This window comes from Eucalyptus grandis, chromosome 6, assembly GCF_016545825.1.
Source record: "Eucalyptus grandis isolate ANBG69807.140 chromosome 6, ASM1654582v1, whole genome shotgun sequence".
Lineage (NCBI taxonomy): Eukaryota > Viridiplantae > Streptophyta > Magnoliopsida > Myrtales > Myrtaceae > Eucalyptus > Eucalyptus grandis.
In genome coordinates, this window is record NC_052617.1 from 56,895,978 (window position 1) to 56,922,871 (window position 26,894).

A 26,894-nucleotide genomic window follows, 5' to 3' on the forward strand; every position below is an offset into this window, starting at 1 on the left:
AATCCTATCATAATATGAAAACATCCTAGAATTTATGATGATCACTTAGCCGAACATATACAATATCAAGGACTAACAGGACAGATGATCAAATGATGGCAACATGCCCCCACATAATTGTCATCCGGATTAACATGTGGTTGTTCAACCAAAGGATACCAGTAAGAAGGATATTGTGCTTGTAATTATTAACAGCGATGCCATTACCAATATTCAGGTCAGAGATCCTTTCTCCATTGCATGTTGTAAATACTGAGCCAAGCACCAATGTTGTAACAGAAGAAAGAGTCCACCCTGTGCTTAAGTCCTCAACAGAGGGACAAAGGTAGAGTACTTGGCCTATAGCCTGGCATATATATAGATAAGATGGACATATGGGTTACCAGGAAAACTCATTACCAAGAAGAAGCATTTTCATCTGAAGTGAATTCCCATCAAGTAAACCAGTAGGCAATCAACTAGAAGATCATTTAAAAGACTTTTCCCAAGTTTTATGGCTATGTTATGTATGGAACCCCATTAAGCCTAGATCCCATTGTTGGCACACTGTTAGGGCTCTCAGGAACATATCAAACAGAAATACTTCCACTCAGTTCATTTATAGTTGCTTTTTAAAAAACTGGTCACACAATATCTGACACATTTTTAGAAATTTGAGAAAGAAGAGAAATGTGAGTGTAAATCCAGACATGCAGTATAGACTGGAACAAAAATCAGAAAACAAAGAAGCTACAAATCTTCTTCGCATGCTGTGATTCTACTTTCGCAATGGTTAGCATAATTTTGTGTGCCAGTTAATTAAGTGCTTGCCTGTACCATGGCAAACCGGACTGAAGCATAGCAAGTATACTGGAGAACTTCCTTCCTGCTCCACCTTCTCCTTCTTTCAGGTCTTGCAACTTCCAATATATTTGTGCCAAAAGCTGAAACACAATTTGCGCATTCACAAAGGGAACCATACCAAGGGAGCAAATCCCAAGTCTACCAAAACCTCCCCAGAAAAAGAATCCAAAGTGCTCAGCAGACTACACTGATCCAAATTCCCAGCCAAGCATTCCGATTTACACCTCCTGGGGGACCATATATGCCTAGTCGGGATAGGGCGAAATATCCCAACAACTTCAGGAATTTCCAAGGCAATGGCCCTCTAAAGAAATATCCAAAACCAATATAACTATCCTCAATTGCAGCTGCCGCAGAAAGGGAGTTTGTTAGCCAATTGGCTATCTGAGCTAATGACAGCCAAACAATGAACGACAAGCAATGTAAGAAGTTTGACCCTGCCACTCCCCGCCATGAGACGATGTCTTTTTCCCTTCTTGTGCTCAAGGAGCTCTCAAGTATTGGAGAAAACAGGTATTGGAGAAAACAAACCTAGAGAAATTTCCCATGTGGAGTTCAGCACAGAGGAATGATGTGAATCTATTCCCAAAGAATCAAAAACTGCGCCCTCAAACCTGACGAGTAATTAAGGGACAAACTAAACTAAAGAACTTGACTATGACGACTTTTCTGAAACAGGAAGCAATGACTGGACTCAATTTATCATTGATTTGAAAAATGACCACTAGTGATAAAATCCTACAAAACTATTGAGCATTACATGTGAAAACCTATTGATAAATTCTTGCATAATATGCATGATGTTCTTTAAAAGCACCCTCAAACTCCCAATGTTGTATCAAAGCAATAATTTTTTACAGAAGAGAGTAAGATAGGAAATTGTCATCATTTGCTTCATTTGGAAACAACTTTAATGTTAAAATTTAAATCCAGTTACTCTTTCACAGGACATAAAACCAAGAAGCTAATATTTAGAAAGGACAAAAGAAAAGTCTCACCATTCTTTAACACGGAGACAGATGTTACAAAATCCCTTTAACACAAATTAAAAAATATATCTACAAATATTCAAAGGGGAAAACTAAAGATCAACTTTTTTGGCAAAAACACAGATATTTGAAAACTCACTGTAATACATTCAGAAACTCGTAATATCCTCTAAAATATTATGCGTGACGTTGTTTAAAAGCAAATCTAAACTCCCAAAGTTCTTTAAAAATAGTAGGTCTTGTACAAAAAAGATTCAAAATGGAAAATTACCTATCAGTTGCAACATGTGGAAATGGCTTTGACAGAGAACTTATAATTTGGGTAGTTCTTTGAAAGAAAACTTAACATCAAGAAGCTAGCATTAAAAATGACAAAACAAAAGTCTCATAATCCTTTAAATCAGAGAGAGATTTTCTCAAATCTCTTTAACAAAGAACATTCACAAAAGGGATAATATTGAAAAGGAGAAAAAAAGGTGAAAAGAGACATATGACAACTTACTGCTCACAAAGCTATTGAGAAATAGATTTAACAATCTTGGGAAAGTATCTATCAATATGCATGAGGTTCTTTGAAAGCAAAGTACAATTCCCAATGTCTTTTGAAAATAGTAGGGACTAGTACAACATAGAATAAGGAAGAAAATTGCCATCCTTTGCAACGTTTGAGCTGATCACTCTTGACAGAATTCTTAAAATCAAGGAGTCAATGTTTAGAGAGGACAAAACCAAAGCTTCACAGTACTTTAAAACGGAGAGATATTTATGTATTCTCTTTAACAGATAACTTTTGAGGAACAGATAAATATGAAAAGGATAAACAAGAGTATTTAACTTTTTTTTTTTAATGTCAAAAAAGAGATTTGAAAATTGCTGCTCATAAAGCTATTGAGTAATAGATTAGACAAACTTGGGATAAATATACATGATGGCTTTCAAAAGCTTGAACTCTCGATGTTTGAAAACGGAACAAAATTGGGATGATGACATTTGAAACTGACTTTAACGTAGAACCTTAAATCCAGTTACTCTTTGACAAAAATCTTGAAATCAAGAAGTTAATGTTTAGAAAGGACAAAACCACAGTAATCTCACAATTTTCTAATAACAATATGCATGACATTCCTTAAAAGCAATTTAAAACCCTCAGTGTTGTTTGAAAATAAAAGGCCTTGTAAAAAAACCGAGGAAGGAAGAAAATTGACATCATTTGCAACATTTTTTTTTTTTTTTTTTGGTAAAAGGTAATAAATATCTTTAAAGGAAAACTCTTAATTGCTACATTTTGAAATGTCTTTAGAGGAAAACTCTTAATCTAGTGACTCTATAACAGAAACTTAAAATCAAGAAGTAAACATTTAGAAAGGAAAGGACGGAGAGATTATCTCTTTAAAAAATAACTTCTGAAATAATATTTAAAAGGAGAAAACAAAAGTTTTGACTGTTTTGCCAACAAAGAGATACTTAAGAAACATGCTGCTCATAAAGCTATTAAAAAATAGATTTGAAAAACTTGTGATAATATGCAATAAGTTTTTTTCAAGCAAAGTTGAACTCCCAATGTATGCTTTTTATAATAATACATCCTGTACAAAACGGGAAGAAGATTGCCATCATTTACCACCTTTGGACACGACTTCAGTGGAAAACTTCGATTCTGGCTGGCCTTTGACAGAATTTTAAAAATAAGAAGTTAAAATTCCAAAAGACAACACAAAAAGTCTAACAGTACTTCAAAACAAAGAGAGATACTATAAAATCTCTTTAACAAAGAACTTTTGAAGTACAAATAAAGATACTTGAAAACTTACTGCTGAAGGCTATTGAGAAATAGGTTCGACAAACTTGTCATGAATATGCATGACATTATTTGAAAACAACTTTCAACTCCCATTTTTATTTGAAAATAATACTTCTTGCACAAAACAGGGTAAGGAACAAAATATTTGAAGTAGAACTTTAATCCAGGCACTCTGTGACAGAACACTTAAATTCAAGAAATAAGTATTTCGAAAGAAAAAAAAAGTCTCACAATTCATTGAAATAGCTGGAGATATTACGAAATCTCTCCAATAACGAACTTTTAACAAATAGAACCGAAAAGCAGCAAACAAAAGTTTTTAGCTCTTTTCAAAAAAAATATTTGATAACTTACTGCCGTAAGTTATCAAATATTAGATTCAAAAACTTCCTTTGATAGCAATCCAGCTACTCTTTGACAGAAAACTTAAAATCAAGAAGCTAATATTCAGAAAGGACAAAACAAAAGACTTGCAATTCTTTAAAACAGAGAGATTTTACAATATCTGTAGAACTTTTAAAAAGGAGAAATAAAAATTTTAACCTTTTTGGCAAAAAAGAGATATTGGAAAGGACAAAACAAAAGACTTGCAATTCTTTAAAACAGAGAGATTTTACGATATCTGTAGAACTTTTAAAAAGGAGAAATAAAAATTTTAACCTTTTTGGCAAAAAAGAGATATTGGAAAACTGCTCATAAATATGCATGATGGTTTTTCATAGCAAATTTGAACTCCCGATGTTTGAAAAATAATAGGTCCCATAAATATCAGAGTAAGGTAGAAAATTGCAACCATTTGCACCATTTTGAAATGACTTTGACAGAATATTTTGAAATTTGGTTACTCTTTGACAAAAATATATAAATATAAATATATATATATATATATATATATATATACACACGCATGAAACTAATATTTAGAAAGGACAACAACAGAATTGAAATTATTTAAAAAAAGAGATATTATGAAATCTCTGAACAAAGGACCTTAAGAAAAATGATTAAAATTCGAAATGAGGAAATAAAAGTTTTTATGGCACAAATGAGGGATTTAAAAAGTTACAGCTCATAAAGTTTATTGAGAAATAGATTCTAAAGCTTGTGACTCATTTGCACCATTTTGAAACAAACTTTCACAGAATATTTAAAATCTGGTTACGCATCGACAAAATAAAATATATATAATGAAGAAGCAAATATTTAGAAAGGACAACAATAGAATCAAAATTCTTTAAAACAGAGAAATATTACAGAATCTCTTTCACAAAGAACTTTAAGAAAAAAGATTAAAATTCAAAAGGAGAAAAAAAAAACGGTTAACTCTCTTTTCGCAAAAAAGAGAAATTTGATAACTTACTGCCACAGAGCTTTGAAAAAATAGAATCAAAAACTTGCAATTATAACAAACTATAAATCCAGTTTCTCTTTGACAAAGAACTTAAAATCAAGAAGCTAGTATTTAGAAAGGACAAAGCAAAAGACTCACAATTCTTTAACACAGAGATTTTATGATATATGCAGAACTTTAAAAAAGAAATATTCAAAAGGAGAAATAAAAGTTTTAACTTTTTTGGTGAAGAAGAGACATTGTAAAACTGTTCATAAAACACATGACGTTTTTAAAGCAGATGTGAACTCCCGATGTTTGAATAATATAATAGGTCTCATACAAATCAGACTAAGGTAGAAAATCGCAATCATTTGCACCATTTGAAACGACTTTGACGGAATACTTTAAATCTGGTTACTCTTTGACAAAATAAAATACAATCAGGAAACTAATATTTATAAAGGACAATGATAGAATTGAAATTCTTTAAAACAGAGAGAAATTACGGAATCTTTTCAACAAAGAACTTTAAGAAAATAGCTTAAAATTCAAAAGGAGTAAACAAAAGTTTGTTTTTTTGGGCACAAAGGAGGAATTTAAAAACTTAATGCTTACAAAGTCTATTGAGAAATAGATTTGAACCATTTTGAAACAACTTTGACAGAATATTTCAAATCTGGTTACGCATTGACAAAATAAAATAAATATAATCAAGAAACTAATATTTAGAAAGGACAACAATAGAATCAAAATTCTTTAAAACGGAGAAATATTACGGAATCTCTTCCACAAAGAGCTTTAAGAAAAAAGATTAAAAGTCAAAAGGAGGAAAAAAAAATTAACTTTTTTTGCACAAAACAGAAATTTTATAAATTACTGTCAAAGAGCTTTCAGAAATAGAATCAAAAACTTGCTTTTAAAACACTATAAATCCAGTTTCTCTTTGACAGAGAACTTTAAATCAAAAGGCTAATATTTAACAAGGGCAAAACAAAGGACTTGTAATTCTTTAAAACAGAGAGATTTTACCATACCTGTAGAACTTTAAAAAAAGAGAGAAATATTCAAAAGGAGAAATGCATCAAAGCAAGTTTGAACTCCCGATGTTTGAAAAATAATAGGCATTGTATAAATCAGAGTAAGGTAGACAATTGCAATCATTTGCACCATTTTGAAATGACTTTGACTGAATACTTTAAATCCGGTTACTCTTTGACAAAAGAAGATAAAATCAGGAAGCTAATATTTACAAAGGACAACAATAGAATTGAATGTCTTTAAAACAGAGAAATATTACGGAAACTCTTGAACAAGGAACATTAAGAAAAAATTGAAATTCAAAAGGAGAAAACAAAAGTTTTTTTCGCATAAAGGAGGGACTCAAAAAATTACTGCTCATAAAGTCTATTGAGAAATAGATTACAAAGCTTGTGACTCATTTGCACCATTTTGAAACGACTTTGACAGAATATATTTAATCAAGAAGCTAATATTTAGAAAAGGACAGCAATGGAATTAAAATTCTTTAAAACAGAGAAATACTACAGAATCTCTTTCACAATGAACTTAAAAAAAAAAAAAAGATAAAAAACCAAATAAAAAAATATTTGATAACTTACTGCCATAGAACTTTCGAGAAATAGATTAAAAAACTTCTTTGATAACAAACTTTAAATTCAGTTTCTCTTTGACAGAGAACTTGTAGTCCAGAAGCTTGTATTTAGAAAGGACAAAACAAAAGACTCGCAATTCTTTAAAACAGAGATTTTACGATATCTATAGAACTTTTAAAAAACAAAGAAATATTAAAAAGGAGAAACAAAAGTAAAACTTTTTTGGCAACAAAGAGATATTGAAAACCTACTCACAAAACGCATGACGTTTTTTCAAAGCAAATTTGAACTCCCAATATTTCAAAACTAATAGGTCTCGTGCAAATCACAGTAAGGCAGATGATTGCATTAATTTGCACCATTTTGAAACAACTTTGATAAAAAACTTTAAATCTGGTTCACTTTGAAAAAACAGAGATAATCAGGAAGCAAATATTTAGAAAGGACATAAATGGAATTGAAAAACTTTAAAACAGAGAGATTTATGGAATCCCTATAACAAAGAACTTTAAAAAAAAAAAAACATTAAAATTCAAAAAAGGAAAAAAAAAAGTTTTTTTGCACAAAGGAGGGATTTAAAAACTGCTCAAAAAGTCTATTGAGAAATAGATTCTAAAGCTTGTGACTCATTTGAAATTTTGAAACGATTTTGACGGAACACTTTAAATCGGGTTACTCTGACAACATAATATGTATATATACATATATAAAGATAATCAAGAAGCTAATATTTGGAAAGGACAACAATAGAATTAAAATTCTTTAAAACAGAGAAATATTCGGAATCTCTTTCACAAAGTACTTTAAGAAAAAAGATTAAAATTCAAAAGGAGGAAAAAAACAAGTTTTAACTTTTTTCACAAAAAGAGATATTTGATAATTTACTACCTCAGAGCATTCGAGAAATAGATTCAAAAACTTACTTTCACAATAAACTTTAAATCCAATTACTCTTTCACATAAAACTTAAAATCAAGAAGCTAATATTTAGAAAGGACAAAACAAGAGACTCGAAATTATTTAAAACAAAGAGATATAACGATATCTATGGAACTTTTAAAAAACAGAGAAATATTCAAAAGGAGAAATAAAAGTTCAACTTTTTTGGCAACAGAGATATCGGAAAACAGTTCATAAAAATGCATGACTTTTATTAAAGTGAATTTGAACTCTCGATATTTGAAAAATAATAGGTCTTCCAAATCAGAAAAAGGTAGGAAATTGCAATCGTTTGCACCATTCTGAAACGACTTTGCCATAAATACCATAAATCCGGTTACTCTTTGACTGAAAAAGATATAATCAGGAAGCTAATATTTAGAAACGACAACAACAGAATTGAAATTCTTCAAAACAGAGTAATTACGGAATCTTTTAACAAAGAAATTTAAGTAAAACGATTAAAATTCACAAGGAGAAAAAAAAAGTTTTTTTTTGCACACAGGAGGGATTTAAAAACTTACTGCTCATAAAGTCTACTGAGAAATAGATTCTAAAGCTTGTGACTCAATTGCACCATTTTAAAATGACTTTAACAGAATATTTTAAATATGGTTACTCTTTGATAAAATAATATATATATATATATAACCAAGAAGCAAATATTTAGAAACGACAACAATAGAATCAAAATTCTTTAAAACAGAGAAATATTATGGAATCTCTTCCACAAAGAGCTTTAAGAAAAAAGATTAAAATTTAAAAGGAGAAAAAAAATTGAACTTTTTTTGCACAAAACAGAAATTTTATAACTTACTGCCAAAGAGCTTTCCAGAGATAGAATCAAAAACTTGCTTTTAAAACGCTATAAATCCAATTTCTCTTTGACAGAGAACTTAAAATCAAGAAGCTAATATTTAGAAAGGACAAAACAAAAGACTTGCAATTCTTCAATACAAAGAGATTTTACAATATCTGTAGAACTTCTAAAATATAGAGAAATATTCAAAAGGAGAAATAAAAGTTTAACTTTTTGGGAAAAGAGACATTAGAAAACTGCTCAAAAAATGCACAAGGTTTTCTAAAATGCACAACAGAATTGAAATTCTTCAAAACAGAGTAATTACACAATCTTTTTAACAAAGAACTTTAAGTAAAAAGATTAAAATTCAAAAAGGAGAAAACAAATGTTTTTTTTAGCACAAAGGAGGGATTTAAAAACAAAAGTCTATTGAGGAATAGATTCAAAAGCTTGTGCCTCATTTGCACCATTTTAAAATGACTTTAACAGAATATTTTAAATATGGTTACTCTTTGAAAAAATAATATATATATACCTAAGAAGCAAATATTAAGAAAGGACAACAATAGAATCAAAATTCTATAAAACAGAGAAATATTATGGAATCTCTTCCACAAAGAGCTTCAAGAAAAAGATTAAAATTCAAAAGGAGAAAAAAATTGAACTTTTTTGCACAAAACAGAAATTTTATAACTTACTGCCAAAGAGCTTTCCAGAAATAGAATCGAAAACTTGCTTTTAAAACACTATAAATCCAGTTTCTCTTTGACAGAGAACTTAAAATCAAGAAGCTAATATTTAGAAAGGACAAAACAAAAGACTTGCACTTCTTCAATACAAAGAGATTTTACAATATTTGTAGAACTTCTAAAAAATAGAGAAATATTCAAAAGGAGAAATAAAAGTTTAACTTTTTTGGAAAAGAGACAATAGAAAACTGCTCAAAAAATGCACAACGTTTTCTAAAATGCACAACAGAATTGAAATTCTTCAAAACACACAATCTTTTTAACAAAGAACTTTAAGTAAAAGATTAAAAAATTCAAAAGGAGAAAACGAAAGTTTTTTTTCGCACAAACGAGGGATTTAAAAACAAAAGTCTATTGAGAAATAGATACGAAAGCTTGTGCCTCATTTGCACCATTTTAAAATGACTTTAACAGAATATTTTAAATATAATTACTCTTTGATAAAATTATATATATATAACCAAGAAGCAAATATTAAGAAAAGGACAACAATAGAATCAAAATTCTTTAAAACAGAGTAATTACATAATCTTTTTAACAAAGAACTTTAAGTAAAAAAATTAAAATTCAAAAGGAGAAAACGAAAGTTCTTTTTTGGCACAAAGGAGGGATTTAAAAACAAAAGTCTATTGAGAAATAGATTCGAAAACTTGTGCCTCATTTGCACCATTTTAAAATGACTTTAACAGAATCTTTTAAATATGGTTACTCTTTGATAAAATAATATATATATATATATATATATATAACCAAGAAGCAAATATTAAGAATGGACAACAATAGAATCAAAATTCTTTAAAACAGAGAAATATTATGGAATCTCTTCCACAAAGAGCTTCAAGAAAAAGATTAAAATTCAAAAGGAGAAAAAAAATTGAACTTTTTTTGCACAAAAAGAAATTTTATAACTTACTGCTAAAGAGCTTTCAAGAAATAGAATCGAAAACTTGCTTTTAAAACACTGTAAATCCAGTCCCTCTTTAACAGAGAACTTAAAATCAAGAAGCTAATATTTAGAAAGGACAAAACAAAAGACTTGCAATTCTTCAATGAAAAGAGATGTTACAATATTTGTAGAACTTCTAAAAAATAGAGAAATATTCAAAAGGAGAAATAAAAGTTTAACTTTTTTTTGGAAAAGAGACATTAGGAAACTGCTCAAAAAATGCACAAGGTTTTCTAAAATGCACAACAGAATTGAAATTCTTCAAAACAGAGTAATTACACAATCTTTTTAAAACAGAACTTTAAGTAAAAAGATTAAAATTCAAAAGGAGAAAAACAAAAGTTTTTTTTTTTTTGCACAAAGGAGGATTTAAAAACAAAAGTCTATTGAGAAATAGATTCGAAAGCTTGTGCCTCATTTGCACCATTTTAAAATGACTTTAACAGAATATTTTAAATATGGTTACACTTTGATAAAATAATATATATAACCAACAAGCAAATATTAAGAAAGGACAACAATAGAATCAAAATTCTAAAAAACAGAGAAATATTATGGAATCTCTTCCACAAAGAGCTTCAAGAAAAAAGATTAAAATTCAAAAGGAGAAAAAAATTGAACTTTTTTTGCACAAAACAGAAATTTTATAACTTACTGCCACAGAGCTTTAAGAAAAAAAAATTCAAATTCAAATGGAGAAAAAAATTGAACTTTTTTGCACAAAAGAGAAATTTAATAACTTACTGCCAAAGAGCTTTGCAGAAATAGAATCAAAACTTGCTTTTCAAACACTATAAATCCAGTTTCACTTTGACAGACAACTTAAAATCAAGAAGCTAATATTTAGAAAGGACAAAAAAAAAAGACTTGCAATTGTTCAATACAAAGAGATTTTACAATATTTGTAGAACTTCTAAAAATTAGAGAAATATTCAAAAGGAGAAATAAAAGTTTAACTTTTTTGGAAAAGAGATATTAGAAAACTGCTCAAAAAATGCACAACGTTTTCTAAAATGCACAACAGAATTGAAATTCTTCAAAACAGAGTAATTACACAATCTTTTTAACAAAGAACTTTAAGTAAAAAGATTAAAATTCAAAAGGAGAAAACGAAAGATTTTTTTTTCGCACAAACGAGGGATTTAAAAACAAAAGTCTATTGAGAAATAGATTCAAAAGCTTGTGCCTCATTTGCACCATTTGAAAATGACTTCAACAGAATATTTTAAATATGGTTACTCTTTGATAAAATAATATATATATATATATATAACCAAGAAGCAAATATTAAGAAAGGACAATAATAGAATCAAAATTCATTAAAACAGAGAAATAATATGGAATCTCTTCCACAAAGAGCTTCAAGAAAAAAGATTAAAATTCAAAAGGAGAAAAAAAATTGAACTTTTTTTGCACAAAACAGAAATTTTATAACTTACTGCCAAAGAGCTTTCCAGAAATAGAATCGAAAACTTGCTTTTAAAACACTATAAATCCAGTTTCTCTGACAGAGACCTTAAAATCAAGAAGCTAATATTTAGAAAGGACAAAACAAAAAGACTTGCAATTGTTCAATACAAAGAGATTTTACAATATTTGTAGAACTTCTAAAAATTAGAGAAATATTCAAAAGGAGAAATAAAAGTTTAACTTTTTTGGAAAAGAGATATTAGAAAACTGCCCAAAAAATGCACAACGTTTTCTAAAATGCACAACAGAATTGAAATTCTTCAAAACAGAGTAATTATACAATCTTTTTAACAAAGAACTTTAAGTAAAAAGATTAAAATTCAAAAGGAGAAAACGAAAGATTTTTTTTCGCACAAACGAGGGATTTAAAAACAAAAGTCTATTGAGAAATAGATTCAAAAGCTTGTGCCTCATTTGCACCATTTGAAAATGACTTCAACAGAATATTTTAAATATGGTTACTCTTTGATAAAATATTAAGAAAGGACAATAATAGAATCAAAATTCATTAAAACAGAGAAATAATATGGAATCTCTTCCACAAAGAGCTTCAAGAAAAAAAGATTAAAATTCAAAGAAGAAAAAAAAAATTGAACTTTTTTTGCACAAAACAGAAATTTTATAACTTACTGCCAAAGAGCTTTCCAGAAATAGAATCAAAAACTTGCTTTTAAAACACTATAAATCCAGTTTCTCTTTGACAGAGACCTTAAAATCAAGAAGCTAATATTTAGAAAGGACAAAACAAAAGACTTGCAATTCTTCAATACAAAGAGATTTTACAATACTTGTAGAACTTCTAAAAAATAGAGAAATATTCAAAAGGAGAAATAAAAGTTTAACTTTTTTGGAAAAGAGATATTAGAAAACTGCTCCTAAAATGCACAACGTTTCCTAAAATGCACAACAGAATTGAAATTCTTCAAAACAGAGTAATTCCAGAATCTTTTTAACAAAGAACTTTAAGTAAAAAGATTAAAATTCAAAAGGAGAAAACAAAAGTTTTTTTTTTCGCACAAAGGAGGGATTTAAAAGTTTTTCTTTAAAACAGAGAAATATTATGGAATCTCTTCCACAAAGAGCTTTAAGAAAAACGATTAAAATTCAAAAGGAGAAAACAAATTGAACTTTTTTTTTGCACAAAGAGAAATTTTATAACTTACTGCCAAAGAGCTTTAAGAAAAAGTTTAAATTCAAATGGAGAAAAAAATTGAACTTTTTTTGCACAAAAGAGAAATTTTATAACTTACTGCCAAAGAGCTTTGCAGAAATAGAATCAAAAACTTGCTTTTCAAACACTATAAATCCAGTTTCACTTTGACAGACAACTTAAAATCAAGAAGCTAATATTTCGAAAGGACAAAACAAAAAACTTGCAATTCTTCAATACAAAGAGATTTTACAATATTTGTAGAACTTCTTAAAAATAGAGAAATATTCAAAAGGAGAAATAAAAGTTTAACTTTTTTGGAAAAGAGAGATTAGAAAACTGCTCGTAAAATGCACAACGTGTTAGAATTGAAATTCTTCAAAACAGAGTAATTCCAGAATCTTTTTAACAAAGAACTTTAAGTAAAAAGACTAAAATTCAAAAGGAGAAAACAAAAGTTTTTTTTTTTTTTTTGCACAAAGGAGGGATTTAAAAACTTTTTCTTTAAAACAGAGAAATATTATGGAATCTCTTCCACAAAGAGCTTTAAGAAAAAGATTAAAATTCAAAAGGAGAAAAAAATTGAACTTTTTTTGCAAAAAGAGAAAGTTTAATAAATTACTGTCAAAGAACTTTCCAGAAATAGAATCAAAAACTTGCGTTTAAAAACACTATAAATCCAGTTTCTCTTTGACACACAACTTAAAATCAAGAAGCTAATATTTAGAAAGGACAAAACAAAAGACTTGCAATTCTTCAATACAAAGAGATTTTACAATATTTGTAGAACTTCTAAAAAATAGAGAAATATTCAAAAGGAGAAATAAAAGTTTAACTTTTTTGGAAAAGAGATATTAGAAAACTGCTCCTAAAATGCACAACAGAATTGAAATTCTTCAAAACAGAGTAATTCCAGAATCTTTTTAACAAACTTTAAGTAAAAGATTAAAATTCAAAAGGAGAAAACAAAAGTTTTTTTTTTTTCGCACAAAGGAGGGATTTAAAAAGTTTTTTCTTTAAAACAGAGAAATATTATGGAATCTCTTCCACAAAGAGCTTTCAGAAAAACGATTAAAATTCAAAAGGAGAAAACAAATTAAACTTTTTTTGCACAAAAGAGAAATTTTATAACTTACCGCCAAAGAGCTTTAAGAAAAAAGATTAAAATTCAAACGGAGAAAATAAATTGAACTTTTTTTTTTTTTTTGCAGAAAAAGAAATTTCATAACTTACTACCAAAGAGCTCTCCAGAAATAGAATCAAAAACTTGCTTTTAAAACACTATAAATCCAGTTTCTCTTAGACACACAACTTAAAATCAAGAAGCTAATATCTAGAAAGGACAAAACAAAAGACTTGCAATTCTTCAATTCAAAGAGATTTTACAATATTTGTAGAACTTCCAAAAAATAGAGAAATATTCAAAAGGAGAAATAAAAGTTTAATTTTTTTGGAAAAGAGAGATTAGAAAGTTGCTCGTAAAATGCACAACGTTTTCTAAAATGCACAGCAGAATTGAAATTCTTCAAAACAGAGTACTTGCAGAATCTTTTTAACAAAGAACTTGAAGTAAAAAGATTCAAATTTAAAAGGAGAAAACAAAAGTTTTTTTTTTTTTTTTTTTGCACAAAGGAGGGATTTAAAAAGTTTTTTCTTTAAAACAGAGAAATATTATGGAATCTCTTCCACAAAAAGCTCTAAGAAAAGAGATTAAAATTCAAAAGGAGAAAACAAATTGAACTTTTTTTGCACAAAGAGAAATTTTATAACTTACTGCCAAAGAGCTTTAAGAAAAAAGATTAAAATTCAAATGGAGAAAAAAATTGAACTTTTTTTGCATAAAAGAGAAATTTTATAACTTACTGCCAAAGAGCTTTCCAGAAATAGAATCAAAAACTTGCTTTTCAAACACTATAAATCCAGTTTCTCTATGACAGACAACTTAAAATCAAGAAGCTAATATTTCGAAAGGACAAAACAAAAGACTTGCCATTCTTCAGCACAAAGAGATTTTAAAATATTTGTATAACTTCTACAAAATAGAGAAATATTCAAAAGGAGAAATAAAAGTTTAACTTTTTTGGAAAAGAGATATTAGAAAACTGCTCCTAAAATGCACAACATTTTCTCAAATGCACAACAGAATTGAAATTCTTCAAAACAGAGTAATTGCAGAATCTTTTTAACAAAGAACTTTAAGTAAAAAGATTAAAATTCAAAAGGAGAAAACAAAAGTCTTTTTTGCACAAAGGAGGGATTTAAAAAGTTTTTTTCTTTAAAACAGAGAAATATTATGGAATCTCTTCCACAAAGAGCTTTAAGAAAAAGATTAAAATTCAAAAGGAGAAAAGAAATTGAACCTTTTTTTGCACAAAAAGAGAGTTTATAAATTACTGTCAAAGAACTTTCCAGAAATAGAATCAAAAACTTGCTTTTAAAACACTATAAATCCAGTTTCTCTTTGACAGACAACTTAAAATCAAGAGGCTAATATTTAGAAAGGACAAAACCAAAGACTTGCAATTCTTCAATACAAAGAGATTTTACAATATTTGTAGAACTTCTAAAAAATAGAGAAATATTCAAAAGGAGAAATAAATGTTTAACATTTTTGGAAAAGAGATATTAAAAAACTGCTAGTAAAATGCACAACGTTTTGTAAAATGCACAGCAGAATTGAAATTCTTCAAAACAGAGTAATTGCAGAATCTTTTTAACAAAAAACTTTAAGTAAAAAGATTAAAATTCAAAAGGAGAAAACAAAAGTTTTTTTTTTTTTTGCACAAAGGAGGGATTTAAAATGTTTTTCTTTAAAACAGAGAAATATTATGGAATCTCTTCCACAAAGAGCTTTAAGAAAAAGATTAAAATTCAAAAGGAGAAAACAAATTGAACTTTTTTTGCACAAAAAGAAATTTTATAACTTACTGCCAAAGAGCTTTCCAGAAATAGAATCAAAAGCTTGCTTTTCAATCACTATAAATCCAAAAGGAGAAATAGAGAAATATTCAAAAGGAGAAACAAAATTTAACTTTTTGGCGAAAAAGAGATATTGAAAAACTGCTCATAAAATGCACGACGTTTTTTCAAAGCGAATTTGAAATCCCAATGTTTGAAAAGTAAAAGGTCTCATACAAATCAGAGTAAGGTAGAATTGCAATCATTTGCATCATTTTGAAACAACTCTTCCAAAAAAAAAGATATAATCAAGAAGCTAATGTCTAGAAAGGACAACAATAGAATTGAAATTCTTCAAAACACAGAGACATTATGGAATCTCTTGAATAAAGAAATTTAAGAAAAAAGATTAAAACTCAAAACAGAAAACGAAAGGTTTTTTTGCACAAATGAGGGATTTAAAACATTATAATCAAGAAGCTAGTATTTAGAAAGGACAAAACAAAAGACTCGCAATTCTTTAAAACAAATAGATTTTCTGATATTTTTAGAACTTTTAAAAAAGAGAGAAATATTCAAAAGGATAAATAAAAGTTTTAACTTTTTTGGTGAAAAAAAAGATATTGGAAAACTGCTCATAAAATGCACGACATCTTTTCAAAGCAAATGTGAACTCCCGATGTTTGAAAATTATTAGGTCTTGTAAAAATCAGAGTAAGGTAGAAAATTGCAATCATTCGCACCATTTAAAACGACTTTGACAGAATACTATAAATAGAGTTACCCTTTGACAAAAAAAGATTGAAATCAGGAAGGTGATGTATCAAAGCATAGGAAGGAACAATTCTCATAATATTTAGAGTATATCATTATTTGCGTTTTAAGCAAATCAGTTATTAGCTATTTCTCTTACTAATCACAATCTTCATTAAATATGAACATAAACATACCCCTGGGGTTCAGAGCGACAGCAGCTTTCTTTAGTGCAGCCAAACCCATGAAGCGTGCAACAGTGCTGGGGAGAGGCAATGAAGATGTAGAAAATACAATGGGCATCACCCCACAGCTATTCACCTGTGACAGAAATAATGAACCATATAAATATAGCTCTAATTGGTTCAACATTTAAAGCTACTGAGCTCCCTCCAATTCCAACCAAAAGGTGGATAACAATTGCATTTTAAGAAGCTAACATTGAGAAAGGATAAAACAGAAGTCTCACAATTATTCAAAACATTAAAATCTCCTTAATCAAAAACCAAGTAGTTAACATTCAGAAAAGACAACTTTGACAGAAATCCAGTTACTCTTTGACAGAAACTTAAAACCCAATAGTTAACATTTAGAAAAGACGAACGAAAAGTCTCAAAGCACTTTAAAACAGAGAGGAATATTATGTAATCTCTTTAACAAGGAACTTTGGAAAAACAGAGAAATATAGAAAGTTTAACTTTGTTTGGCAAAAGAGAGATCCTCGTAAAGCTATTGAGGAACAGATTCAACAAACTTGTTGTATAACCTAACATCGTATGCATGACGTTCTTTAAAAGCAAAATTAACCACGCAATGTTGCTTGAAAAATTACAGGCCCTGGACAAAACTGAGTGAGAAAGAAAATCGCAATCATTTGCAACAGTTGAAATTGATTTTGACCTAAACTTTAAATCCCGTTAGTCACTACTCATCAAGACATTGACTGAGAGGTTCGACAAACTTTCGGGATCTTACTACATAAATTCCGAAAGATAGATGAAAAACAGTAATTCCAGTCTAAATCGATGCAAGGAAAAACTGCTACCCAGAAGTCAGAAGGTATATATGATTCTTAAGCTCTTACGACAGGATTTATCACTAACGACGGCATCAGCACCCAATCACAACTAGCCAGAAGGAGAAAAAATTCGAGAAGATTTACCGATCCACCTCCGAACTCCAACAAGCCCTCTCGCACGCCGGTGATCAGCCTCTCGCCTTCGCCGCCACCATGGGCGACCCCGTCGCCGAGCCCCGACCAAAGCGCCCCCGACGCTGCGGCGTCCGTTCGCCGATCATCGGCCGCACGCGGAGCCAGACGGCGGTTTCCGCCCGCTCCGATCGCGAGAGAGAGAGAGGGAAAAATGGAAATAAGCGGACGGAGAAGACGAAGAGGAAGAGAGATGATGATGTGACCGTGGGGCGAGGATTTCTTGTTTTTATTTCTAAATTCCTCCTAACGGATAATTAGCCCCTTTCCCCCTCGTTCCAAATATACCCCTCGTAAATTAGGAAAGTGCATAGCACGCTGGAGGTTGCAACGGTAAATTTACGATTTTCAAAAATAAATAAATCCGTTGCGGTTGGGTATTCGGCAGAAGTTGGGCGCTTTTTAGTGTATAAACCGATTGGATTTAAAGTCAATATATATTAATAACTTGAGGTAAATTGTCATTTCCGAAGGAAGATTACTACCCACCCTCAAATTTTACGATTATAGAGTTCGGTTATTGATTTTAAGTTGTGCTTCTTGCGACAATTTCAAGTACTTTACTAACTCATTAAGTTTAATTTTTTTGGTCAGAAATTACATTAATTAATTAGCAGGTGATAGGCATTTATTGTTATGAATTGTATTGCTAAATTGCTACATAAAAAAAAAACGGAAAGTACTAAATATAGGTGCAATTGAGATCACAAAAATCCTGAGCAGATTACAATTGTTGAAGGTATAATTACTAATATATATGGACTCCGAATTATGACATGTCGAGGAAAATTACGCTATGGTAGGATAATTACTTGGTAATAACAAAATTTTATCATCGAATTACGAATTTTAAAGAAAAGTTTCTAATAACAATAGAAAGAGTATTAACACTGATAGAACTACCAATCACGATTAATTGTAGAAAACTACAATATTACTCGATAATTACTTGTAAGGACATCTCTAACTTACTAAATGTAAAGGCATGTTGCTATTTTTTATAAAAAAAAATTCTAAGGATCAACGCAATCAAATTATGAGGAATTTAGCAATTTACCAAAGCTTTAAGTTAGTTACAGTATATTTTTGTCGCTGGTGATAATTTGGGATAATTCACGGCATTATAATGGAATTACCAAGTATTATGTCATGTTGTGGAATGAATTATTCGCTTCAAAATAGTAACATCTCTTAAGATAGGTAATGCAACTTTAAAGTAGTAATTTCCCTTGTAATTGGTAAATTAAGCAAGTACTAATCCTTGATGATCTTAATTATACTTACTCTTAGTAAATTGCTAACATGATCTTGTTGAAGTATTGTATCATAAAAGCAAATGGATGTTCATAATTGTACTTTGTGCTGGTAAAATTAGTTTCGCCACTGTTGAATTACAATATTGCTAATATTAGTTACCGTATTTATAATAGTATTGCCTATCTAGCGTATCAGATATGTTCATCCACATTTTTTTAATGAGTTGCTAATATTATTACAATGTTTTAAGAGTTTTTGTTAAGTACAAGGGTAAAGATTGGAACCAAACCAAATTGGTCGGTTTTGGGCGGTTTTCGATTTCTAAAATTTGGAATCAATGATTGTCCATCCAGTTTTCGATTTCAGGTGTGGACCAAACCACTCAAACCGAACCGATACTATTTTTTTTTATTAGCATGTTAATGATACTTGATCATATGTTACCACACCTTCAACGTATTTCCATCGAGATTTTTAGTGATTAACGTTGAAATATTATCCCACATCATTGACAACAGGTTTTAAATACTGTTTATATTTATGTAATTTTTCTCCACTTATCTATTTAAGCTTTTGTGGATTTCCCTAACAAGATCCAAAATACTAAAAAAATGAAAGTTTAAACCATGCAACGAAATTTGCAATCTCCTAGGAAATAAGAAAAATGAAAGAAGATATCATCATTGTGCTTGGCTCCCATCCAATTCCAAGACCGGGCGAGTCAATTCGATCCCCTTAAAGCCGATCACTTAGAATCGAGGATAAATTAATTACACTTACAATAAGAAAGATAAATCCCCTGAAAATTAAAGCTTTCTGCATTAATTTGAGCACGGGCAAAATTATACATTTTTCTAAATAAGATGATAGGAGTGTGTTAGAAGAGAGTTCTAGATATACTTTTCTTCTTTTTGTTCGCAAGTGAAAGCTCTTTTCTTGAAAGTAGAAGAAGCCAAAAGAGGTGAAATATGAGATAACAACTTCTCAATTTTTTCCCCTTTGATGACTAGAAATGGCAGAAAGGCCACGACCTTATGAATTAGGTAGGTACAAACTTATTTCATAAATTACGTAGTTATATAGCAGACAAAAACAAATACCTTTCTAAAAAGTATCATTTAATTAACAATTAATTATGACGAAGAAGGAAAGAGAGTGATACCGCATGTTATACTCGCATGCAATTCACAAATCGATTAAGTGCTCCTGCCATCAAATCAAATTGATTACTCTTCAAAAAGTAGCATGAACTCGGCTTCTAATCCTCCAGAAAATAACTATTTCTACATTTTTGTTAGTTCTATTGATCTCGTGGACAGTAAAACTGATGAATTCAATTTTTGGAAAGGTACATATTTGGGTGCGTAAGACGAAAAATCTCGAAGACAAAAACCTTTATTTTATTTTGAATAATGAGATTTGTCGACATGAACAAGCACTCGAACTTTCTACACCAAAATCCTGATCAGCTCCAACAGGCTCGAAGTTAGGATTTTGATTTAGCAAAAGTTGTATTAGTTTAAAGGCTTAATATGCAACTAAAAAGGTCAAAGATTTATTTTTTAAAAAAATGCTTAATTCAAGGTTAGTGCAATCGGCTGAAGCATTGAATGATTTTTAGCTCGGAAATTAGAAGTCTATCGGTTCGAATGATACAAATTGCATGCAACATGTTTTGAATCAGGGCCATCGGTTACAGGCAAAAGATATAAATTTAATCGGTTGATAATACTCGTATAATGTTTCTCGAGCCTTTAGAGAGCATCGAGTCTTTGCGCTCGTAGCTCTAGATAATAAAAAGAAACTACCGCTTTCTCCTCACTTCATGCTTCTGTGTTGCATAAACCAAGTCCAGATAAGAAATCATTTTTCTTCCCCATGCTACATAAACCAAGTTTTCGTGAGATTTTTGGTTCCACGAATTCAAGTTTCACACCCTTCAGCGAACCCTTGAAAGCCCGCATGGGCGTGTAATAGCCCATGTTACGGGCTGATCTCGGGCCGGCCAACGCTTTCGGCCCACCTAATTGTCTGATTGGAGTCCATCTGAAATGACATTGCCGGCTTTGTTTTGCCAAGAATTTCTGCGGTCTAAAGCCCACATTCATTAAATTTTGTCATCAATCACCAATCCACTTAACAAGCCGAATAAAGAATAATAGTTAGCTAAGCGGAAGGATTAATGGTGTGCTCGACCAAATGTCCATAGTGATAGTGCTCCTAATTATACCTATTAAATAGGTGAATCGAATCTAAAATGATATAACTCAAATTAATTCATTTAACTTATTTTGACCCATTTGTATGTATTATAAATCTAGTGATCCATACCCAACCCAACTTATATTGTTAAAATACTTATATATTTAACCCAATTTAAGAAAACTCATACTCGAACTAAGGAAGAGTGAAAAGTGAATGAATACAAGATCAAGTGAGGGCAAAAAAAAAGTGAAGAAAGAGTCATAGAAGTGAGTTGGGTCTTAATAAGTTGTAAACCCATTTAACCCTCGTATAATTTTGGGTTTTACCATTCTAAACCCATTTGTGACCCATTTGCTGAACATAACTAACCCACATAATAACTCGGCATATCTAATATGGGTCAAGAAATAAGTCTATGAACTATTCATCTAGTCCTAATTAAAAGCCCGAACCCTTTTGAATAGAACAACACATATAGTCGCGTATATATTTTCTCAATCTATTAAAGTATATGTGAGCACACCTAAATCGAACTCTTTACTTTGTTCGACAAGGCGGGTTAGAATAAATAATAGAATTGGGCCATCTACGTCCAACTAATTTCTTAACTTGGACAAGTGGGAAATGCGGGCCGAGATATATAGGGCCAGCATAAGCCCATGACTGTCTAGTGGGCTCGGGGGGATTGGGGTGGTTTGGTTAGAGCGAGAGTATCCTGTGACCTGTAAAATCTGGTTTCTTGGGATACAGCTTGGGAGGGGAATTGGGGATGACTCAAGACCACACATCAATTCCATGGTTCACATTGAGGAATGACAGCCAAGAGATGCTTCCAACGATAGTTACATTGAGGAAGAAGAAGACCCGGAGGGGGTGGGGGCGGGGGGTGTTTGGCTTCTCTCTTTTAATATGACTTGAGCTGGCAAATTGTCTTGTTTCGAGCTCATGCATTCCCTCTTCACGGGCCTCCACTGGACCACCCATGCAATTCCCCTCCCAGTTCGTTCTTTGTTCGTCTCCCTTAGCGGCACTCCTTATCGTTATCATTCCTTCTCTTTTTCTCATGATTTATTTGATCTTTCTTTCCCCAGCATATATTAGCAACGAAAGGTCCAACCTACTCTGTGCTTTAACCCAACTAGTTAACAATTAATTGACCACGACATATTCTGATCATTTTATTCTCCTAAATTACAAAGAATCACAAAAGGCATGAGCCATGTTCAAACACTTATAGAGCTCATTATGCTTGACTCAAAAGTGTCGCACAATCGGACATTTTACTTGTTAATGGGAGATATTAGCAAATGAACACCAATGTAGACATGTGCAATCTTTCTTTTGTTAATCTCCTTTAGAAGTTTGAATAGTTTAAGGTTTTAGAAAAGTTGGCAAAGGTTCTACAAACTCTCACAATCTTTGGCCAAAATTGTACTCTTCCTTCTATGTGCACATCTCATTTATTTTCATTCATGCTAGGATCAACATCAGATTAGGGAAGGCATTAGGTCCTAAATGGAGTATCATTTCAGCTAAGATATCCAATGAGACCCACCAAAATGATTATCCTTCAATATTATGCTTTTTCCTTGTTTGACATGAGAGGGGACTTTCAAGAATCAATTGGCTCGTCGATGCATTGCAATCCCTAACTACCAAAAGAGCCTTGCTGTTTTCATCCTGTAGCTACAATGGACCACCAATCTCTCCAACACGGTATAATCCCTAACCACCAAAAGAGGCTTGCTGTTTTCATCCTGTAGCTACAATGGACCACCAATCTCTCCAACACGGTATAATCCCTAACCACCAAAAGAGGCTTGCTGTTTTTATCCTTTAGCTACAATGGACCACCAATCTCTCCAACACGGTATAAGCTTTGTGCATCTCTCTCTCTCTCTCTCTCTCTCTCTCTCCTATCGTTTGGGTTCAATGAAGATGCCTTGGCTCTTCACAGTCCAAAAAACTTGTGGCTCTCTTTCAATGTTGAATAATCACTATGTCCCGCTGGGTCAAGTCTTCTCGGTGCAACATGCATCCTATTCGTGCAAAACTCCTATATAAACCTTATGTGACTTAGGGAACGTACCATATCTTGTGCCCTGAAGTAAAAAGCACCAACCAAAATGCTTCACATTCTCTTCCTTTTTTCCCTCCTCTTCTCCTCTTCTCATGCCTCGGTCCAGGACTTCTGCGTCGCAAACCTCAAAGGCCCAGACACCCCGGCAGGCTACACTTGCAAGAGCCCTGCAAAGGTCACTGTCAAAGACTTTGTTTTTTCAGGACTCGGAGTAGCTGGTAACACCACCAATATCATCAAAGCAGCTGTGACCCCTGCATTCGTAGGCCAATTCCCAGGCGTCAATGGGCTCGGCATCTCAGCAGCCCGATTGGACCTGGCACCAGCGGGCGTCGTCCCATTGCACACCCACCCAGGTGCATCGGAGCTCCTGTTTGTGGTTCATGGGAAAATATTGGCAGGGTTCATTTCTTCAGCCAATGATGTCTACTTGATGACCCTGAAGAGAGGGGACATTATGGTTTTCCCACAGGGGTTGCTTCATTTCCAAATAAATGCAGGCGGGTCCAAGGCCATAGCTGTGGTCAGCTTCAGCAGCGCAAATCCTGGCCTCCAAATCCTCGATTTCGCATTGTTTGCCAACAACTTTCCATCTCCATTGGTGGAGAAGACCACTTTCCTGGACGATGCCCAAGTGAAGAAGCTCAAGGCTGTGCTCGGTGGAACTGGCTAAACAAAGCCAAGATCCGCTTCAGACTGATTTTCTAGTGTAATGACATTTGTGGTCGTGGATGTGTTTTCTTGTTGTTGCTAATGTGGAAGCCATTTGTTCATGTTTAATAATGCAATTGAAATATTGTAGCTTTGTTTTGCCTGGAAAAAAGTTTATTTGATGCTGTACCTCGTCAGTTGTATGAACAAAGGAACAGGACCAGCTCAACTAGTAGCTCAATTTTGACCCATAAAAAAAGGAAAAGCTAGTAGCTCAATTCAGCTGAGGTTTGATACATTTTTAGTCAGTTCAAAATGTTGTGATCCTATGGTGATTCACCGAGCAAACTAGCATTTGAAGCATTGGTTGTATTGAACTGCTATCTGAACAGAGAATGCAGTCATTGTAGCCTTGGCATAAAGAGAGGTAAAAGATTGTGTAAAAAGGTAGAATCTGCTAGCCTCAGGTGCACAGACCATTTTCAATTCCCTGGTGACCAGGTTTCTACTTAGGCGAGCAGACAGAGCAGGGCACATCTTGGTGAGAAAGGACTTCTTAGGCTCTTGTGGGTATTTACGCAGAATCTCGAATTGCTCATACAAATTGAGATGCATAATAAGGAACGAAATATAAGCTGTCAACTCTCCTCCTGGTCCTCAAGCAAGCTGCTGTGCGTCCTGCTTCCACATGTTCCACCCCGCAACGTAACCCCATATCTACACCCAAACACAACATGTGGACTCCCATATTTATTTATTTTTCCATGCTTTATCTCCTCTTTGATACACGGAATCGTAATGATTTGACAAGCTTAGATGCGTCAGAGACTTAAGGATAGCATGAGCCTCCCGTGAGGAGCTAAAAAATTGAAGCAATTCCCTGCAAGCTGGATTATTCCCTGAGGTACGGGAAATTTGTCCCATGAATACTAGATACCTGCTCTCCGCACTACCTCTTGGGAGCATAGTCGGTCACATCATAAGAAGGTGAAGCATCTAATCAGAGAGGCATTTGCTAATTTTGGCAACGCGATCTTGGGTTTCTGGCTTTTTGATTGTTGTTTAGGTTTAAATCATTGTGATAGCACAAATCTGTTGCCATGTTGCTGCTGAAAATGCTTCCGTCACATTCATAATCCCTTATGCTTCAAGCCATTTCCTTGGAGTTTTAGTCCGGACTGCATAATTGCCATGGCCATCCATCATTTGCTAAAATTGTCATATTCCCCTTAAGACAAGTCCCCCGTGTTTGTCCAAGAGCTGGACAACGATTAGCTCTTTCGCTCTATTGTTCACCTCAGCACAAGTCATTTACCGCTTCTCTCTTGACAATGCAGCTATACTGAAGAGATCAACATCTAGAGACTTTCCTGCACCTGCCTTGAGACAGAGACTTACTAGACCTAGCTGTGACATGGATCCTGACCATCTCTGTATATTACTATCGGGAAATGCTGGTCTAAGATACAAAAATGGCTAGAGTAATCATATTAGGTCGTGAACGGTATTGATCGGCCAACTGAGACAATGTCGAATCAGAAAATGTCAGTAGTACTGCACCATAGATCTCCAGAACAATAGCCTCAACTAGAAGTGAGAGAGTTATGCCTCTATCAACACTTGAGTAACTGAGCTTGTCGTCAAGGAATGTCGAGGAAACTAAAACGAAAACAGGGAACAGGAAACTAACGAAATGGAGAAAGAAACCTTTAATCGAGTGTACTGAAGTTGCTTCTGTTTGGAGGATGCACGAGAAGCCTAGCTCTGTTTCAACTGGCTTAATGGCTGCGGCCCCTACCTTATTGCATATGATTGAGAACCCATCTTGCATTTCTGAGAAGTTCACGTTCCCACCAGCTGAAAAGTATGTGAACATGAACAAGTAATAAGCTTCACGGACGTCGCTTGCCTCAGAACTGAAATGAGCACCACATTCAATTTGTCCTGGGGTCCTTTCTTAGATGAATTTATTGTAATGGCGGGATGGATCATAGAGCGAGAGTGAGGCCCTCATAGATTTTCTTGAGTTAGAGGACTTGAGAACCCATGTCCTTTCTCCTTACTTAAAAAGTCTTGCTCTAAACACTGGAGGCAAGCAGACGCAAGAGCATTGGCTTTTTAGGACGGATAGAGCATGTAACCAGCGATACCAACCTGGTAAGCTCAGCCATAGGTCATTGTCTTCCAAGGAGTAAGCCGTGACAATGTTGGTACCACTGAGGTAGAGGAGAAGGAAGAGGCCCAAAATGCCTGTAGGAGGCTCATCAGGTGATCACCGGGATTTCTTGTGCTTTCTCCTTGTTGCCTCGAGGCATGTCTTAAGAGTCGGCTAGCAGGCAAGTCGGCCAGAGGAGAAAGCTGAGCCAGGCTCATAACATGTGCTAGCAGTGAGAGCCAAATTGTATAAGGATGATTTGTTGAAAAATGCTGAGGAGGACCATCATGCGCATCTCTCCTCCAGCACTCTTCGACAAGATCTCATTGATGCTTTACTTGATCTGGTAACTGAAAACGAATGAGGAAGACAATCAAGGTTCTTCTGCTAGATTATGGCACCGTCATACATCATCTTGATTCGGATTGAATGTTCTTTGTGAATATTACCTATGATCAGAATGGTAAAGCTCATTCTTAATCTGACAACCGCAATACACCAACTTCCATGCATTTGGATTAGTCTACATGTCAGTGAGAGGGTGACATTTTCAGCCATTTGTTCATACTTGACAGCGAGGGTCTGAGTTTATCCATGAGAGAGCCATGGAAGTTAGCTGGAAATTTTTCAGAAAGGGGTTTAGCAAACATCAGATGCCTGTTTGCCACAAGAGTTTGCCAGTCGAGTTAATGGTAATGCTTTTTGAGTGGTTACTAATGCCAATTTTGCTTTTGCCAGCAACAAAAATTCTTTCTTTACATTGCTTGTTTGAACGTATCATTTGAGCCTTTTAGCAATGTTAAGAACTAAACCAATCCGTTGAAGCAAAAGACGAGATATCTAAATTAGAAGAAATTTTTTTTCTTCTTTTTATGATCGTATAAAAATTGAAAGAAGTTGCCCTCCAAGTTACTTGATGAGTTTTAGCTCTTCAGTCTTCACAGGCAGAGAAAGAGAAGGCAATTCGTCTATCTAATATTTTTCCCCCTTGAAAAAGAAAATGAAGGCGCTGGAAAAGAAGAAAGAAGGAGCCAAGTGCAACAATCTCCA

The 26,894-nt window shown here is 32.6% G+C and overlaps 2 protein-coding genes across 2 annotated transcripts; one reads left to right on the plus strand and one right to left on the minus strand.

Moving 5' to 3' along the window:
• Positions 1 to 212: 212 nt before the first annotated feature.
• LOC120286404 (preprotein translocase subunit SECY, chloroplastic-like) lies at positions 213 to 17,681 on the minus strand. Its single transcript, XM_039315941.1, has 3 exons — positions 17,449 to 17,681; positions 16,484 to 16,607; positions 213 to 1,190 (listed from the first exon to the last, which is right to left on the minus strand). The coding sequence occupies exons 2-3, from the start codon at positions 16,587 to 16,589 to the stop codon at positions 1,018 to 1,020; spliced, it is 279 nt and encodes a 92-aa protein (XP_039171875.1). The 5' UTR covers positions 16,590 to 16,607; positions 17,449 to 17,681; the 3' UTR covers positions 213 to 1,017.
• Positions 17,682 to 23,019: 5,338 nt separating this feature from the next.
• LOC104450993 (auxin-binding protein ABP19a) lies at positions 23,020 to 23,900 on the plus strand. Its single transcript, XM_010065733.3, has one exon. The coding sequence runs from the start codon at positions 23,085 to 23,087 to the stop codon at positions 23,709 to 23,711; it is 627 nt and encodes a 208-aa protein (XP_010064035.1). The 5' UTR covers positions 23,020 to 23,084; the 3' UTR covers positions 23,712 to 23,900.
• Positions 23,901 to 26,894: the final 2,994 nt, after the last annotated feature.